We start from the raw sequence: 17456 nt of genomic DNA, 5'->3' as shown, positions 1-17456 counted from the left end.
AAATCGGTAGGTTCCTTTGGCGGCCTAGGAAAGCTGGGGCAGAGAGGGGAGAGGTCTGTCCAAGCCTCCCATGTCCAGCATTAATTCTTTCAGCGTTTTCGTTTCGCCTGCTTGGACCTCTGGAGGAGGCATCCCGAACGGAGGGCAGCGCAAGCCATGGTTTAAGGCCACGGAGCTGGAGTCGGACTGCTCCTTCGGCTCAGAAAGCGGCGCTCTTTCCGCCACCACGATACCACACAACGGTTTTTAGGTGCTTCTACCTCACCAGAGAGCCGCCGGCCACATGGACACACAGCATCAGGTGAGCACGAGGCCAGGCCAACTTCGGCTCCACCACCTGCCCTTGGCTAAAGGGGAAGAGGCGGGACATCCGCCCGGTCCCAGACACTTCCGGAAGTGACGTAGGAGTGTCAACATGCAAGATGGCGGCCCATCACCGGCAGAACACGGCAGGGCGGAGGAAAGTGCAGGTATGGGAGCCCCGCTCCTCGACCTCCCGGACGCGGCCTGCGGCCCCGGGCCCACCTCCAACGAGCAGCTGCCTCGGGCCGCGGTCGGCCAGGGTAGCGTCTTGGGGCGAGCGGGACGGGGCGCAGCCAGCGGCGAGGGGTGGGGCCGCGGCGTTAACGGCTTGAGGAAGGGGCGGGGGGCGGCTGGCTGGGCCCGCCTGGCCGGGTCCCAGGACCCTCGGGTGCGCGGTCCGGAGCCCAGGGTTGCGGGTCTGCAGCTCTCTTGTGGGCTTGCGGGATCTGGATGGGCTCGTTCCCCGCCCACCTGCCTCCCCCTTCCCTTGCTTTTCTTCAAAGCGCTCTGCCCTAGCCGCGTCTGAGCAGAGGCCTCCGGGCAATTCCCCGGCGGGCGGCCACGGAGTGGGCTTGTGCGGGGGCGTGGCGGGGCAGCGGGGCGCCCACGGTCCTGCGGGGTTTCTGCGGAGGATTCTGCTCGGGAGCCCCCTGCCTTCCCGACCCTCCTCCTCCCCCCGGAAGCTTTGTCCCTTGTGAGGTGGAAACGACGTGGGAGTGTGCCAGTGTTAGTGGGGAAACGATCATTTTTATGAATTTTTTTCATCTCGTGCATCCTCGAATCTTTCTTTCCTGTTTCTGTAATTTATTCTCGAAGCGTAGAGTTATCCAACCCTTCGGTGTGTGCTTTATGCCTTCGTGAATCCACTTTTATTTTGGGTACGTTTAAGAGTTATTGCTACCTATTATTTTAAACGGTGCGAGGAGTAAAAGCCCTATTACAGGTGTTTGCCTGCAGGTGGATTGTATGTAGGAGTGAAGGTTTGTGTACTTACTCATTAAACATTTCCTGAGCACTTAGTTTAGTCCCAAAGATGTGCAAAGAATTGAGCCAGTATAGGAATAAGTAATATGGGACACTGCGTATGTAGATCTACAGGTTGAAATCGAGTATGTAATAGGTAAAAACAAACAAACAAACAAACAAAAAACCCCTTATCTTCAGTAAGGTAACCGTTACTGGCTGTAGGCCATAGTCTTCTGGGCAGTTTACTTGTTTTATTGATCTCATTGATCAATGCAGGGTCCTGAGTTAGAATCTACAACTACTCACCCTGTTAGGTGATTTTTAAGTGCACCAGTAATGGGATTATATAACCCCAGCATCCAAGCCAGGTGGGTGAGAATGACTGCTTCTGACTAAAATGCAACTCAAAATTGTCTTAATCGTATTCTAGACACTGGAGTGGTACACCATAAGGTAGTAAATAAAGGAGAGTTAATCAGCCACCTCATTTTCTTGTATTTAAATTTAAAAAGCAATATAAGGGTGCCTGGGTGGCTCAGTCAGTTAAGTGTCTGACTTCAGCTCAGGCCATGATCTCACAGTTCATGGATTTGAGCCCTCCATCAGGCTCTCTGCTGTTAGCACAGAGCCTGTTTTGGATTTTCTGCCCCCACCCCCGCTTGCTCACTCACTCTCTCTCTCTCTCTCTCTCTGTCTTTCTCTCAAAAATAAGCATTTAAAAAATTAAAAAGCAATATAAAAGTGCAAGATGAGGAAATGTAAATTCACCACAGTGTGTATGGAAAAACTGAATGTTTTAATAAGCTGAATGTGAGCCATCACATGTTTAACGAGGGAGATAATTCCATTCTTTGCTGATCAGAGTACAAAACTACAGTTTGGGGGCCAGCACTTAGTACGTTGTTCTTGATAGTTCTAGCCATCAGATTGGTGAAGTAACCTAAAACTATTTCCTACGAAGAGCATTCAGAAGAGCTAAGATTAGTCTGATGAAGAGAATCTTCCGTGAATCTTATTAGCTGCTTTCAGAATTTGTCCCCAAGAGACAGAACCAATGTGAGAAGCTACAGAGACTGATTTTATCTCAACGTGAGGGAGAACTTTTATTTATGGAAGTGGTTTTTTTTTTTTTTTTTTTAACTAGTGCCTGTTTGTTGCCAAAGAACCCCACAAAACAATATAAAGGTAAAGGTGATAATTGTCCTCTACTCTTCAAAGAATGCTACTTTGGACCATGTGATATATAATCCTAGACCAGTTTTTGTTTGTTTGTTTGTTTGTTTTACTCTGTGTGCTGTTGGCACGTTGGGCTGCATGATTCTTTATTGGGGGGGGTGGGTTTATCCTATGCATTGTAGGTTGTTTTGCATTATCCTGGCTTCTGTCTACTAGATGTTAACATCTTCCCGGTTTCAACGACCAAAAATGACTAGATACTTTCAAATGTCCCCTGGAGGGCAAAATTGCCCCTGGTTGAAGACCAATGCTCTGGGGCGCCTGGGTGGCTCAGTCGGTTGAGCGTCCGACTTCAGCCCAGGTCATGATCTCACGGTCCGTGAGTTCGAGCCCCGCGTCGGGCTCTGTGCTGACAGCTCGGAGCCCGGAGCCTGTTTCAGATTCTGTGTCTCCCTCTCTCTCTGACCCTCCCCTGCTCATGCTCTGTCTCTCTCTGTCTCAAAAGTAAATAAACATTAAAAAAATTAAAAAAAAAGAAAACCAATGTTCTATACCTCCTTGTGCGTGTGTACCCAACTTATGTGATTTTTTTTTGTTCTAAATGTCATAATATTTGTTTAGTGTCTTGCTGTTTGTCAAAATTTTAAATACACATTCCCATTGACCCAGCAATTCCTCGTCTGTTTTACAAAAGTACAGGAGCGCCTGGGTGGTTCAGTCGGTTAAGTGTCTGACTTCGGCTCAGGTCATGATCTCGTGGTTTGTGAGTTTGAGCACCACATTGGGCTCTGTGCTGACAACTGTGAGCCTGGAGCCTGCTTTGGATTCTGTGTCTCCCTCTTTCTGTGCCCCTCCCTTGCTCACATTGTCTGTCTGTCTCTCTCAAAAATAAACATTAAAAATATTTTAAAAAAACAAGCGCATATGCATATATCTTTCTCTGGTTGTGCTAGCGGGTTTATTTTTGGAATGCTGTCATTGTGAAAAAAATCTAAATGTCTATCGGTAGTCACTTGGCAGGTAACTTAGGTACAGTATGTAGTGGATTAATCTATAGTTGTTAAAAAGACAAGTTCAGTCTGTATTACTAAAAAGGAAAAGTGTCCAGAAGTAAAAAAAAATAAGTCAACATTACATAGTCCCATTTCCACAAGGAAATAATGTATTTCAAAAGTCTGAAAAGCTATTAACAGTGATTATCTCTATGTTTTAGATTATGTGATTATGGGTAAGGCAGGAAATGGGATATCTTTTATTTTAAAATATGTATTAACTTTTATATTTTTGAGCTTTTTAAAACATTCTTTGTTCTCATAAAATCTTTCCATTTTGGAAAACATATATATGGCTACATAAATATATTGTGCCTCTTGGCTGTCTGTGTCTTGTACCAAGAGGCAGTAGCCCTGAGCTTCGTGATTAAATTGTAGGCCAAAAAGAACCTTGAGACTTATAATATTGATAAATAGACAGTAGAGAGGGGTCCAAACATACTGCTTATTAATTATAGACATAATGAAGAATGAACATGTCTTACCATTTTCAACTTCTAAAAAGCCTGAAAGTGAGTATGAGGGGTAGGGATGGATTTGTGATTGGCAAAAACATTATCAGACTATCAAATTGGTGAATTCAGATATATGATGCAGATTTTTTTCCTGGTAAAGTATCAAAGCAAGTCATTTCACTCCCTGGTGGTCCCTTGGTGTTACGATTTTCCAAAACCTGAGTCTTTTGGTTGGCTCGCATATGCGTGCGCCCTCTCTCTCTCTACCCCCCCCCCCCATCTCTCCATCTTCCCTTCAACAATGACCTTTTTCCTCACTTGCTTCAGAATTCTTGGGGTGAGGTTGTCACTACTATTACTGGTTTAGGAGAAACAACAATGCTGACTATGCCATAGTACTCAGTGATGGTTCAAACATATAAATACTCGGCCTTCCATTAACAGGAGGACTCTTCTCCTTGGAAATGACCCCAAATCCAAGTTAATCCAGCTCCCATAATAAAAGATATGTATTGGCTCATGTAAATGAAAACTCAAGAGGTAGTCCTAGTTTCATGCAAATCTTGAACCAGCAGGCTCACTGTGACTCTCTAACCTAAGAAACTTGACCATCGGGCTGCTTAGGAGTTCTCTTCGATTCCCAAACTCCCAGCTTTGGCCTTTCCACTTGGTGGCTGTCCCATCCCAAGCCTCATGTCCTTTCACACAGTATCCAAGATTACAGTGTCTTAAGTAGCTCCTGTACATTTTTTCTTCTAGGATTTGCTTGCCTTAAGGAAAGTATTAGGAGCAGAAATGGGGAATGGAGAGGCAACCAACCAAGTTCTCTTCTATCAGTACTTACCTTCTTTCTCTGCTAAATATTGAGTTATTCCAGACCTATTCAAAGGTAGTGTGGGTCCTTACTTCTGAGTCTGAGTCCCAGTTTTGGGTTGGTTGTTTAATCTTTGAGACTTTTTAAAAGAAGTACAGTGAATCCAAATCCTGGCTTCTCAAGGAAAGACCCTTACAAATTAGCCAGATGTCCAAGATGAGTTACTTTTTATACAGGATGGATAGTAAAAAAAAAAAAAAAAAAAAAAAAAAAAAAAAAAAAAAAAAAAAATTGTACCACTGTGGCATCCGCTGGAACAGAGGTCAATAAACTTTTTCTCTAAGGGATCAGATGGTAAGTATTTTAGGCTTTGCAGGCCACATTACTGTGTCATAGCCACTCAACTCAGCCATTGTATATGTGGCTGTGAAAGCAGCCACAGGATTGAGCAGGGAAAACAGATGTGAGAATTACTGAAACTTGGCCAGTTTTTCTTGGCCAAATTTGACCTGATGTAACCTGGATAGCTGGAAGTATCCTTCCACAAAAGAGCTGTGTGATTCCACTTACGGATTGTTTTAGAACAGACAAAACTAATCTATGGTGAAAAAAAGTGAGCTCTAGATTGCCTAGAAATGGCACGTAGAGGTTGGGAAGCAGAGGAGGGAGCTTCCTAGGGTGGTAATGATGTTCTGTATGTCTTCGTAGGGGTTTATATTATACAGATACATGCGTTTGTCAGAAGTATCTGTGTACCCTTAAGATTTCTACATTTCGTTGTATGTAAATTTTACCTTAAAAAAGGAACCACTAAAAAAAAAGCCATAAATAAATAATGGAGTCTAGACAGTGATATACACGTTGAAGTACTTAGGGGGAAGTGATGTTGATGATGTGCAACTTATTTTGAAACGCATTGAAAATAGCAGATCAGATGGTTGGATGGGTATGAGATAAAGCAAACATAAACAGTGTTCATTGTAGAACAGATGTGGGTATACAGACATTGGCTGTGTAATTCTTTCGATTTTTATATGTGTTTGAAATTTCCGTAAGATAATGTGGGGGGAAATAAGTTTCAGATGTAAAAAATGGTTAGTGGTGAGCAGTGGAGGGGGAAGTGAAATTTTAGTGGTGGTGGCCAGAGAAGGCCTTGCTGAGAGGCTGACTTTTGAGTAAGGAGCTGAAGGAAATGAGATTGCCATCTGGGAGAGCATTCCAGGGAGAACGTCAAATGCAGAAGTCCCGAGTGGGAATGTGCCTGGCCTGCTTGTGGAGTGCTCGAGATGCCTTTGTGGCTGGCATGGAATGAGTGAGGGAAGAGGAGCAGGTGATGAGATCAGAGAGGTCGTTGCAGGCCAGATCTTTTAGGAGCGCTGCGGGTCATAGGGAGGGCTTTGGCCTTTACACTGAGCGAGCTGGGAAGCCCTGGCGAATTTGGAGTAGAGGAATATACATGATATATCTGTGTTTTAACAGGACCGGCCTGGCGGCTATATTTAGAGCAGGGGCAGAGCAGGGGGACCAAGAGCTGTTCAAGAAACCCGGTGGGGGTGGGTAGGGACTTGGTGGCTCAGTCGGTCAAACTTAAACATCCAGCTCTTGATTTGGGCTCCAGTTGTGACCTCACGGGTTCGCTGGGTCGAGCCCCGCATCGGGGAGGGGGCAGCACCGGCACACAGCGCAGAGCCTGCTTGGGATTCTCTCTCCCTCAGAATGAATAAATGAACAGGAAAACAAAAAGAAATCCAGACGCTGTGTGATAGTGGCTCCACACGGGGTGGTGAGAAGTAGTTAAATTTTGCAAGACTAGACTTGCTGACAGGATGTGAGATGAGACAAATTGAATTAACCATGGCACCAAGGTTTTTGGCCCGAGCGACTGGAAGAATGGAGTTGCCGTTAACGCCTCTCAGTGAGGAAGACTGGGAAAAACTAGTTTGGAGAGGACTGTTAGGAGGTGGTTTGGGCAATGGCACGATTAAGATGCCTGTTAGACATCCAGCTGGAGGTGAGTCAATGCACACTGTGGGGGGGGGGGGGGCGGGGTGCAGGGTAATAGTTCAGAGTGCCTCCATTGTAAGCCTGAAATGCCGGCAGGCACCCCTTCTTTTCTTAAAAAGATTGTGAATTTTGTACTTATTACATGATACGTCTATATTTGTTTTCACATAAAAAATTGTTACTGTGATAGGCAGAATCCCCCCTCCCCCAGCAAATGCCCATGCCCTAATCCCTGGAATTTGTGAATATGTTATGTTGCATGATAAAAAGGACTTTGCAGATGTAATTAAGGTTACAGACCTTAAAGGGGGGATTATCCTGGATTATCCCAGCGGGCCCAATTTAATTATGTGATCCTTTAAAAACAGAGAGTGTTCTCCCACTGGACGCAGAAGTCAGATTTGAGGCACGAGAGAGTCCCTCTTTTGCAGGAGAGGGCGCGTAGAAAGTTTGAGAAGGATTGCAAGCAGCCTCTAGGAGCAAGGATGGACCCCTGGCTGACCGCCAGCAAGGAAACGGCCTGCAGGCCTGCAACTTGAATTAGCTTAGAAGCCAACTGTCCTAGAGCCTCGGAGAAGGAACAGACCAATCAAATTTTGACCAATCAGTTTAGACTTTTTGAGAGACCCTAAGCGGAGGACCTACCCAAGCTCATCCTGGACTTCTGACCTTCAGAACTGTGAAATAATAAATGGGAATTGTTTGAAACCACTAAATGTGTAGTAATGTATATCTCAGCGATAGAAAACGAATCTGATTATCTTGAAGTAAAATAATCAAGGATAGTGTTTCCTCTGCCCTCTGGCACATTACCAAATACTCTAGGGGTATTACCACATGAAGTTTAGTGGATCGTCCCCACTCTGATTTCTTTGTTTTGGGTCCCACAAGTTAATCAAACAGTGCTTACTTATTGAGCCAGCTACAAATACTTACAGTGTAGTCTGGCTGGGTACTTACTGCTAGGGCACTGCCCTAGTCTTCTTCCTGTCAGTCCCTTTACATGTCTCTTCCAAAATGCATAGTTCCTACCGAAGGTCTATCTTCCCATTCCTTGCAGAGTTCTTACAGTACCCTCTGCTCCTTGCCTTGCCCTTTTTTTTTTTTTTTTTTTTTTTTTTTAAGATATGAGTCTTCATCTTCTCTGCCTTTGCTTGTACTCTTGACTCTGTCTAAATGAGTTTTTCCAGGACTTTGTTCGCTCATTCATTGCTTCTGTCTCCAGTACCTTCTGCTTTTCTCTTTCTTTTACTTCCATCTCATCTGCCTGCACAGCTTGCCTGTATCCTGCAGGGGGAGGGCAGCCAATGTCACTTAACTTGCTGTGACTTATATTCTCTAGCTCCAGCCCCCGCTAGAGTGAAAGCTCCAAGCGGACTTTGTGCTTGCTCACAAGATCCTCAGCATTTAGAATCGAGCCTGGCCACCGGTGGATGCCTCATCCGTGTTTGTTAAAAGACCTGAATCCTGTTTTCCTGATCTCTACAGCCAGTATTTTTTTTCTTTAACAACAAGGTTTTACTGTAATAGGTCTTGGAGCATTGCAGTGTGTATAGTTCATGTTGATTCTTTAATGACCACCTAGGACGGATGTGCCGTAATTTACCAAGTCATTTCCTTTTTGAAGATCCCACCTCTGTTTTGTCCATCATACTGAAATTTACTAAAAAAAATAATAGCAGTTAAAAAATAGTGAAGGAGGTATTACAAAAGGAAACAAAAGGGCAAAGGTCGATAATATAGAATAAAAGATGAAGGATCAGTTTGAAAGTTCCAACATCTGGGGAGCCTGGGTGGCTCAGTAGGTTGAGCGTCCAACTTCAGTTCAGGGCATGATCTCGCAGTTTGTGGGTTCGAGCCCCGCGTCGGGCTCTGTGCTGACAGCTCGGAGCCTGGAGCCTGCTTCAGATTCTGTGTCTCTGTCTCTGCCCCTCCTCCACTCCTGTGCTTGCTCGCTCTCTCTCTCTCTCTCTCTCTCAAAAACAGACATTTTTTAAAAATTAAAAAAAAGAAAGTTCCAACATCTGATTGATGGGAATTTAAGAAGGAGCAAAGGAAGCAAAGATCATTATTAATGACTTGATACAAGAAAGTTTCTCAGAGCCGAAGTGCCACAAGTTTCTAGATTGAAAGGGCTTTCTCAAAGCATAGGAAACTTAATGATAAAAGGAAAAAAAGGGAAATATGGAGTGTGGTAAGAACCACGGGAGAAGTAAGTAGGGTAAGTGACGAAGGAGATCAGGGGATGCCTTTCGGAAGAGGTGACCTTTCTGCTAAGACATGGAGGGCCAGGGTGAGCCAGACAAGATAAAAGCAGATAAAAGCCGGGTGGGGGGGGGGGGCGGTATTCCTGTGGGTGTTGTAGACTCAGGGGATCTTCTTGGCACAGTCAACAGTAAAAGAGTTTGTTGTATCGGAGGAACAGAAAGGAGTTTGGGGTGACTCTCATGAAAGACGCTGGGGGGAGTTAGAGGTGAGTGTGAAGGCACAGGATAGATCCAAAGCACGTGAGGAATTTGGACTTTCAATGCAGTGAAAAATCTTTGGAAGGCTTCAACAGAGAAGTGCCATGATTTTATTTTAAAATGTCTCTTATGAGTCACGACTATATATATTTCTTGCCCTTGGGCTCTGATAGATATCCTTGTATCTCTATGTTAAATTCTCTCTCTCTCTCTCTCTCTTTCTTTTTTTCAATTTAAGCTCATTTGCAAATTTCTATTACAATTACTTGTACCCAAAAGACTAGGCCAAAAACAACAGTCTTGTTGTCTTTGTGCATACAACCCTGGCCTGTTTTGTGACTTTATTTATGCGTTTGCTGGCCGTTTTCTTTTTTAAAAATTTCCCCTTTGTGATCTTTGTTCCTCTTTCTGTTAAGGAGTTTGACTTTTTCTTACTGTTTTGTAAGGATGCTTAGTATGTTCTCAAGAGTGAACTTTTGTTTTTCATATCTGTTTCATTATTCTCCCAGTGAGATGTTTGCCTTTTAACCTTACTCCTATTATTTTTTGACATTCAGGGTGTTTTTTTTCCTAAATAACAGCTGTATTGAGATAAAATTTACAAGTTCACCCTGCTAAAGTATACAATTTAGAGCTTTTTTGGAAACTCCCAACACTGTGCATTGATCACCTAGTTCAGAACATTTTATCACCCCGGAAAGAAACATCATACCTGTTAGTAGTCACCCCCATTTTCCTCTCCTCTAAGCCCCTGGCAACCCTAATCTGCTTTCTTTCTCTGTAGATTGATTTACCTGTCTGGATGTTTCGTATAAATAGAATAAAATAGGTGGCCTTTTGTAACTGGTCTCTTTAACTTAGCCTAATAATGTTTTTAAGGTTCTGGCTGTGTCCATAAGCTATGTCAATACTTCCCTGCTTTTTATGGCTGAATAATACTCCGTTGCACAGATATACCACATTTTGTCTCTCCATCCGTCAGTTGGTGGACATTTGAGTCGTTTCCACTTTTTGGCTGTTGTGAATAATGCTGTTGTGAACAGTTGTGTACACACGCAAGGTATAGACTTGTGTTTGGTCATAGCCGCGTTGGCCTTTTTCTTTGAAAAGATTACCCTGTTGCTTTTCATGTTAGCAGAACCTTCTCTGTCTAGAGATTATAAATATTTGCCTGTCTTTTTAAAAAGTATTTTTATGATTAAATTGTTAAATTTCAATCTTTAGTTCATATAAAAATTCATTTTGGTTTCAGATTTGGAGAAAGGATATAATTATTCCCGGTGGAATCACTAGATGCTCCTAGATAATTTATTAAATGACTTCTCATGCCCTCATTCATTTGACATACTATGTTTATAGGAAAAATTAAAAATTTATAACAGGAAAATATGTTTCCAAATGTTGTTTCATTCTAGTGATCCTTTTTTCCATATTCCCGTGGTGGTACTCCATTGTAATTCTAGTAGCTTTACAATAATACCTCTTAAGATCTCTAAAGAATATCTTTTCATTTTTAAAAATGACTGGGTATTCCCTCAGAGACAGTATACTGTATGTACTTTGTCTTCTAGGAAGAAATCTGACAGGATTCTGACCAAAGTTGGGCTAAATTCACAAATTTAGGCAAGAATTACTAATTTTGAATCTTCCCGTACGGCATGTCTCCTCTATTCAAGTCGTTCTTTTACATACCTTGTCCTGCCGATTATGTGTCTTCCTTGCAAAATATATTTCTGGGTATTCATTCTTGTTCCTATTGTAAGTACCTCCCCCCCAATTTTGTCTTCACTGGTTATTTCATTAGATTAGAAACATTTCGCTTTTGGCTGCCTTTTTCTTAGTTGTAATTGCTTTTGGTTGATTCTCCTGGGTTTTCACAGTGATCAGACAGGTTACCGACGGCGGCGAAGTAAGGCAAGGTACTCTGAAGGAAGGGGTTAGTGTATTACAGGAACACAAAACCTCACTTTGTTTGGCAGGTCAGACGAGGCCTTTCGAGGAAGCGTCACCTAAACACGTGTAAAGACTGCGGCAGAGTAGGAAGGAGAGCTTCCACACAGAGGGGCCTGGGCACCGATGGTCTGGAGGCACGGTGTGTAAGAACCACGAGCAGAGTGTGCAAAGATGGGTGGCAGGAGACATGAAGAAGGCACTGGAGACCAGTAGAGGAGTTCGGGTCAAATCACGGGTCTAGGAGGGTGAGCAACTGAAGAGGTTTTTGAGCAGCGGTGAGACACGTTCCAGTTTACAACCGCTTTGTAGAAAGTGGATTCGAGAGACAAGACTGGGGAAGAGTCTGGTTAGGAAGTTGCGGGAAGTTAGCTTCATTCGTGCTTATCCTGGACTCGGCTGTTACTGGCGTCATTCTTCTCCACTCCTCAGCGTCTCAGCGGGTTGAAAAATAAGTTTTATATTGGGAAACAAGGGATTTTGAATTTCAGATTGGCCACGAGTAGCCTACATATTATCGCATGTCTTACAACTTTATGAAAAGCAAATTTGGACGTATTTCTCAGGTTTCCTATGTTATTCGAGATGAAGTAGAGAAGTACAATCGAAATGGAGTCAATGCCCTGCAGCTGGATCCAGCACTGAACAGACTTTTCACGGCCGGTCGAGACTCCATCATAAGAATATGGAGTGTCAATCAGCACAAGGTAAGGCAGGGATTGAGTTTCACATTTCACATTTACCCAGTGAATTGTAGTCTGTCCAAGTGGCACCTTTCACAGTTTCAGACTTAATCTCTGAGCAGTGAGGTATTTGCTACACTGCAACCAGAATTCTGTAAGCCTCTGAGAAAACACCCGTAGGAGAGTATTCAAAAGTGTTTTAGCTAAGGTGGGGACTCCATAAACTAGGTGTGTGATAAGAGCTGTCTCCTACAAAAGAACAGAGAGATTTGTCTGGTAGGAGGATTACTCTCAACAGTTTATTTTTCTGTTTTAAGTATGTTTCCCAAAAGCTTCTTGGCAACCCTTGTCAGTGCTTTAAAAAAAAAAAAAAAGGTCGAATATGCTTTTACATTTATAATTAATCTTGAACAAACATTTGGTTTCTTTATTGAAAAGTGAGTAGGGTACCCCCCAAAAAATCAATAGGCCTCATTAGTTAATAGAAAGTCGATAGAAAAATATAAAGACAACATGTTCCACTTCTTCGGGAGATTGAAGGTCTGTTTTCTTAAACAGGGAACAGGACTTAAATCTATGTAAAGACAAATCCCCAGTCAGATGGAAAGGAACTGTTCCTGTATTTTGTTTGAATGCACGTATTGTCTATGACATCGAAAGGAAGATTCAGGGAAGGAGAAGGAGCATTTAGAGCCCCTAGCCATGTACCAGACAGTCTTAGCACTTTCCTATCCACTGTGGTTTTAACTCTCACATCAACCTTCAGGGCAGCTGTTATGATTCATTTTCATCGCTGGGAAGATAGGCTCAGAGAAGCCCATGCTTAAATAGCTAGTAGGTGACAGAGAATTAGAGCACAGTTTAACTTCAGAACCCTGGTGCTTGACCTTGTGGTTTTAAAAGTCCGTGTCTCTCTAGCAAGCTTTGCAACTCTGATGTGCAGTCTGAAAAAGAGCCACTACTTTGCACGGTTGCTGGATAATGTTTCTTTAAGTGGACTTTGGTCCTGTGGGTTTTGAATTTTGTAACCAACGGAAACAGTGGTGGCCCGGTGTCAGAAACATAGAAACTAAGAAAATAGGACTTTGAAATGCTTTTTGGAACTCACATTTGAATTGGAATGTCACCATTCTCGGAACTTACAGTATTTCAGGCAAATTACGGAAAACATTCACAAGAGTTTAAGCCTGGAAGAATAAATATTGTTTTGTCAATACTACCCAAAGCTATCTACACGTTCAATGCAATCCCAATCAAAATTGCACCAGCATTCTTCTCGAAGCTAGAACAAGCAATCCTAAAATTCGTATGGAACCACAAAAGACCCCGAATAGCCAAAGTAATTTTGAAGAAGAAGACCAAAGCAGGAGGCATCACAATCCCAGACTTTAGCCTCTACTACAAAGCTGTCATCATCAAGACAGCATGGTATTGGCACAAAAACAGACACATAGACCAATGGAATAGAATAGAAACCCCAGAACTAGACCCACAAAAGTATGGCCAACTAATCTTTGACAAAGCAAGAAAGAATATCCAGTGGAAAAAAGACAGTCTGTTTAACAAATGGTGCTGGGAGAACTGGACAGCAACATGCAGAAGGATGAAACTAGACCACTTTCTTACATCACAAAATAAACTCAAAATGGATAAAGGACCACTTTCTTACATCACAAAAATAAACTCAAAATGGATAAAGGACCTGAATGTGAGTCCAAACTCCACACCCGAAAAACAAATAATCCAGTGAAGAAATGGGCAGAAAACATGAATAGACACTTCTCTAAAGAAGACATCCAGATGGCCAACAGGCACATGAAAAGATGCTCAACGTCGCTCCTCATCAGGGAAATATAAATCAGAACCACACTCAGATACCGCCCCACGCCAGAGTGGTTCAAATGAACAAATCAGGAAACTATAGATGCTGGTGAGGATGTGGAGAAACCAGAACCCTCTTGCATCATTAGTGGGAATGCAAACTGGTGCAGCTGCTCTGGAAAACAGTGTGGAGGTTCCTCAAAAAATTAAAAATAGATCTACCCTATGACCCAGCAATAGCACTGCTAGGAATTTACCCAAGGGATACAGGAGTGCTGAGGCATGGGGGCACTTGGACCCCAATGTTTATAGCAGCACTTTCAACAATAGCCAAATGATGGAAAGAGCCTAAATGTCCATCAACTGACGAATGGATAAAGAAGATGTGGTTTATATACACAATGGAATACTACTTGGCAATGAGAAAGAATGAAATATGGCCTTTTGTAGCAATGTGGATGGAACTGGAGAGTGTTACGCTAAGTGAATTAAGTCAGAGAGAGAAAGACAGATACCGTATCTTTTCACTCTTATGTGGATCCTGAGAAACTTAACAGAAGACCATGGGGGGAGGGGAAGGAAAAAAAACAGTTAGAGGGGGAGGGAGCCAAAACATAAGAGACTCTCAAAAACTGAGAACTGAGGGTTGATCGGGGGTGGGAGGGAGGGGAGGGTGGGTGATGGGTACTGAGGAGGGCACCTGTTGGGATGAGCCGTGGGTGTTGTATGGAAGCCAATTTGACAATAAATTTCATATTTAAAAAAAAAAAAAAGTTTAAGCCTGAAAGAATCTAGAAAACCTACCCATCCTGCCCTTAGACATCTTTTTTCCGGTCTTCATTTTACAACGAGACTGAGTAGCATCACTTGTCAGATAGACTTGTAGAGAACTGTTCTCTTCCCCCTTGAAGTGTTGTGTGTAGCATGTAATGAAATACTGTTCTTTAACTCCTGGTAATTAAGCCAAGAGAGAGGAGTGGAAGAATCTCAAGTTACTGAATTGATATGGTAGCATGGGGAATACTCTTATAGCCTTCTGAAGGACTGTACATACCATGAGGAAGACATTAATTCAGAAAGTCAAAATAGCAGTAGGGGGTTAGGCTGGGCTCCTCTCCGCTTTCATCAGCCTCATTTTCATATCTGTGTCTGTGGTGAGCCTTCACCACCACTGATTCAGACGCCGCCAGCCTGCAGATCTGCTCACGTCCTGTCCTAGGAAACCCCTGCCTGCAGCGCTCTGTGTCACGTGCGGTGCCTAGCCCAGATCTTGTTGCCTTCACTCACTCGAGGCGTAAAAAGTAAGCATTTGCCCTAGGAACCCAGGCTTTCGTCAGTAATAAAACTCCTGAAACAAAACTTCTATTCACATCTGTAATACAGAAGCATCAACTGTTTGATGAAATTGTACTCTGAATTCAGTTGTCAATTTTACGACCCGAGAGTAACGGGTCACATTAATTGAAGAATGCAAACATATCTATAATTTATAATATAGATTTTGTCCTCTAATGCAAACTAGTGACGTTCTCACAATTTTTCTTTTTATTTTAGCAAGATCCATATATAGCATCTATGGAACACCATACCGATTGGGTAAACGACATTGTGCTTTGTTGTAATGGGAAAACATGTAAGTACTTCTTTAGATTATTGGGTTTCTGGGAGTTTTTCACTCAACTTGGTGTGTTTTTTTATTTTTCATGTGCCTTTTTAATTGAAGTCTGACATACATGCAGAAAAGCACACACCTTGAGAATACAGCTCAGTAAAGTTTCGTAAGGTGAATACCCGTGTCCAGGTACAGATTACCAAAATCCCCCTTGGACCACCCTTTCAATCACTCCCTCATGCCCCAAGATAACTGCTCTCCTGTCTGCTAAACACTATAAATTAGTTTTGCCTACATTCAAGCTATATATATGTAAACAGATTCATACAATATGCAGTCTTCTGTTAGCCTTATTAATGTCTCTTTTTGTTCTTATTATGGTAAGGTCCATTTCTTAGTTTTGCAGTCTGTGTTAGGAAAACTTTTTTCAGTCAAATTAGTTGTGCCTTCAGCTGGAACATTGAAAAACTTTGCCCTGCATATTTAAAAACATGTTTCAAAAATAGGTTCTAGGAAGAGCTTTTAGATGTGTGTGTGTGTGAACATGAACAGGTACTGGAATTAATGTTACAAATACTGTAAATATTCAAGTATACGTGTGTGTCTGTGAATGTCAGTTTGAAAGCACGTTACATTGTTAAGAGTCCTTAAAATGATGAAAAGTCTTACTAAGGGGTTCATTTATTCTTTGCCTCTTCTAGTAATATCTGCTTCTTCTGACACAACAGTGAAAGTGTGGAATGCACATAAGGGATTTTGCATGTCAACACTAAGGACACATAAGGTAAAACGACAAACAATTTTCAGCGTCTTTAGTGTAACGGTGAGATCTCAGTACTTTCTGTGACTCCTTTCCTTACCGATCTAGTAGATCATCGTGCGTGTGTTCTGTTACAGGATTATGTAAAGGCCTTAGCCTATGCCAAGGATAAAGAACTGGTAGCTTCAGCTGGGTTGGACAGACAGATATTCCTCTGGGATGTGAATACCTTAACAGCATTGACTGCCTCAAACAACACTGTCACAAGTAAGGTGTTTGAAGAAAATTTCTTTGGAAGTGATTCAAGTTGACATAAATAAAGAATGGTTGGTGAAACATCTTTGATAGGTTTGCATCGAGACAGTGGTTCGTATTTTGAGAGTGCTTCTACCTACAGCGTTCTAGCCCCCAAGAGTATGATTGAACAACAAGGAGCTAGTTCCTCACTGCAGTCTAAAAATGGTAACTTCTCCAGGTGTAACCTGGCTAATTTTGTACATGTGCATGTCTTAGCTCCCTAGCTAAAGTGTAAGTTCCTGCAGGGCAAAAGAGTCTGTCTTATTACCACTTTGTACCTCCCGTAGCATTGCCTGGTCCAGGGTCACAATCTCAGCAGACACTGTTGATGGAGGTGGTGATTACTTGACAAAACAGGCAGTTTCTGACTCTTAAAAGTGTTACTATGAGCCCTTGAGTTAATGGCCAACATGGAAAGTACACAAAGAAAGAAAAGGCTCCCTGCACTGATTTTGCAGGACCCTTTCAGAGCCACCCTAAAGAATCCAGCCAATTTCAGAAGAGATCAGGAGAGGCTAGGGTGCCTCCAGAGGCAATTCAGAAACATTCACAACACACTAATTGCACAGATGCCTCATCAGCTAAGACATCTGAGATTACCAGGTCAGACCCATAGGAGTCTAAATTTGAAACTGAGCCTCACACTTGAGCCAGCCCACTAGCGTCCTCTAGGCCAGGTGTCAGAGGGCTTTTAGGAGCACATTTGTGGCTAAGGCTGGCCTGGCAGGTCTGTGTTCAGGATATAGGCCTGAACTATCTAGATCTCTGCATACAGGTCCAGCTTTTCATGACTGTGGAATACTCACATTGACATAGCTAAAACAGGCCTAATATAATCTAGGATGTGCCAGGAAGGGCAGGTTGGGAGACTGATGTCTGTAATTTCTTGAATATCGTTCCCACCCTTTTCCCTAGGAAGTATGCAGAGCTCTAAACACTACTCGCCCCTTGATCTCCTTGATTTTTCACCAGGGCATTACTGTAGTGATCCAGTAGCCGATCTCTGCTGGGGGCTGTCACGACACATTATTTAGCTCTCTAGATGTAGGGCCTGCCCCAAAGAAACACTAACAAGAGGGAACAAAGCAGAAGAAGGCA

At 42.9% G+C, this 17456-nt stretch overlaps 1 protein-coding gene across 3 annotated transcripts in view; it reads left to right on the top strand.

Annotated features, from left to right (window-relative positions):
• Positions 1–396: 396 nt before the first annotated feature.
• The window catches only part of WDR48 (WD repeat domain 48), a 42972-nt gene continuing 25912 nt past the window's right edge, over positions 397–17456 (top strand). For 2 of the 3 annotated variants that reach the window (XM_019418746.2, XM_019418744.2), the window contains exons 1-5: positions 397–470; positions 11752–11892; positions 15244–15322; positions 16003–16085; positions 16199–16328. In XM_019418746.2, the coding sequence (XP_019274291.1) occupies positions 423–470; positions 11752–11892; positions 15244–15322; positions 16003–16085; positions 16199–16328 (481 nt within the window). In that variant the 5' untranslated portion in view covers positions 397–422. Of the gene's footprint in view, positions 471–11751; positions 11893–15243; positions 15323–16002; positions 16086–16198; positions 16329–16409; positions 16524–17456 lie in introns of all 3 variants that reach the window. The other variant, XM_053903971.1, reaches the window with a different exon arrangement.

Source organism: Panthera pardus, unplaced genomic scaffold (assembly GCF_024362965.1).
Source record: "Panthera pardus isolate Hobbes unplaced genomic scaffold, ASM2436296v1 HiC_scaffold_16, whole genome shotgun sequence".
NCBI lineage: Eukaryota > Metazoa > Chordata > Mammalia > Carnivora > Felidae > Panthera > Panthera pardus.
The sequence above is the reverse complement of the archived record's forward strand: the minus strand, read 5'-3'. Positions and strand labels throughout refer to the sequence as shown.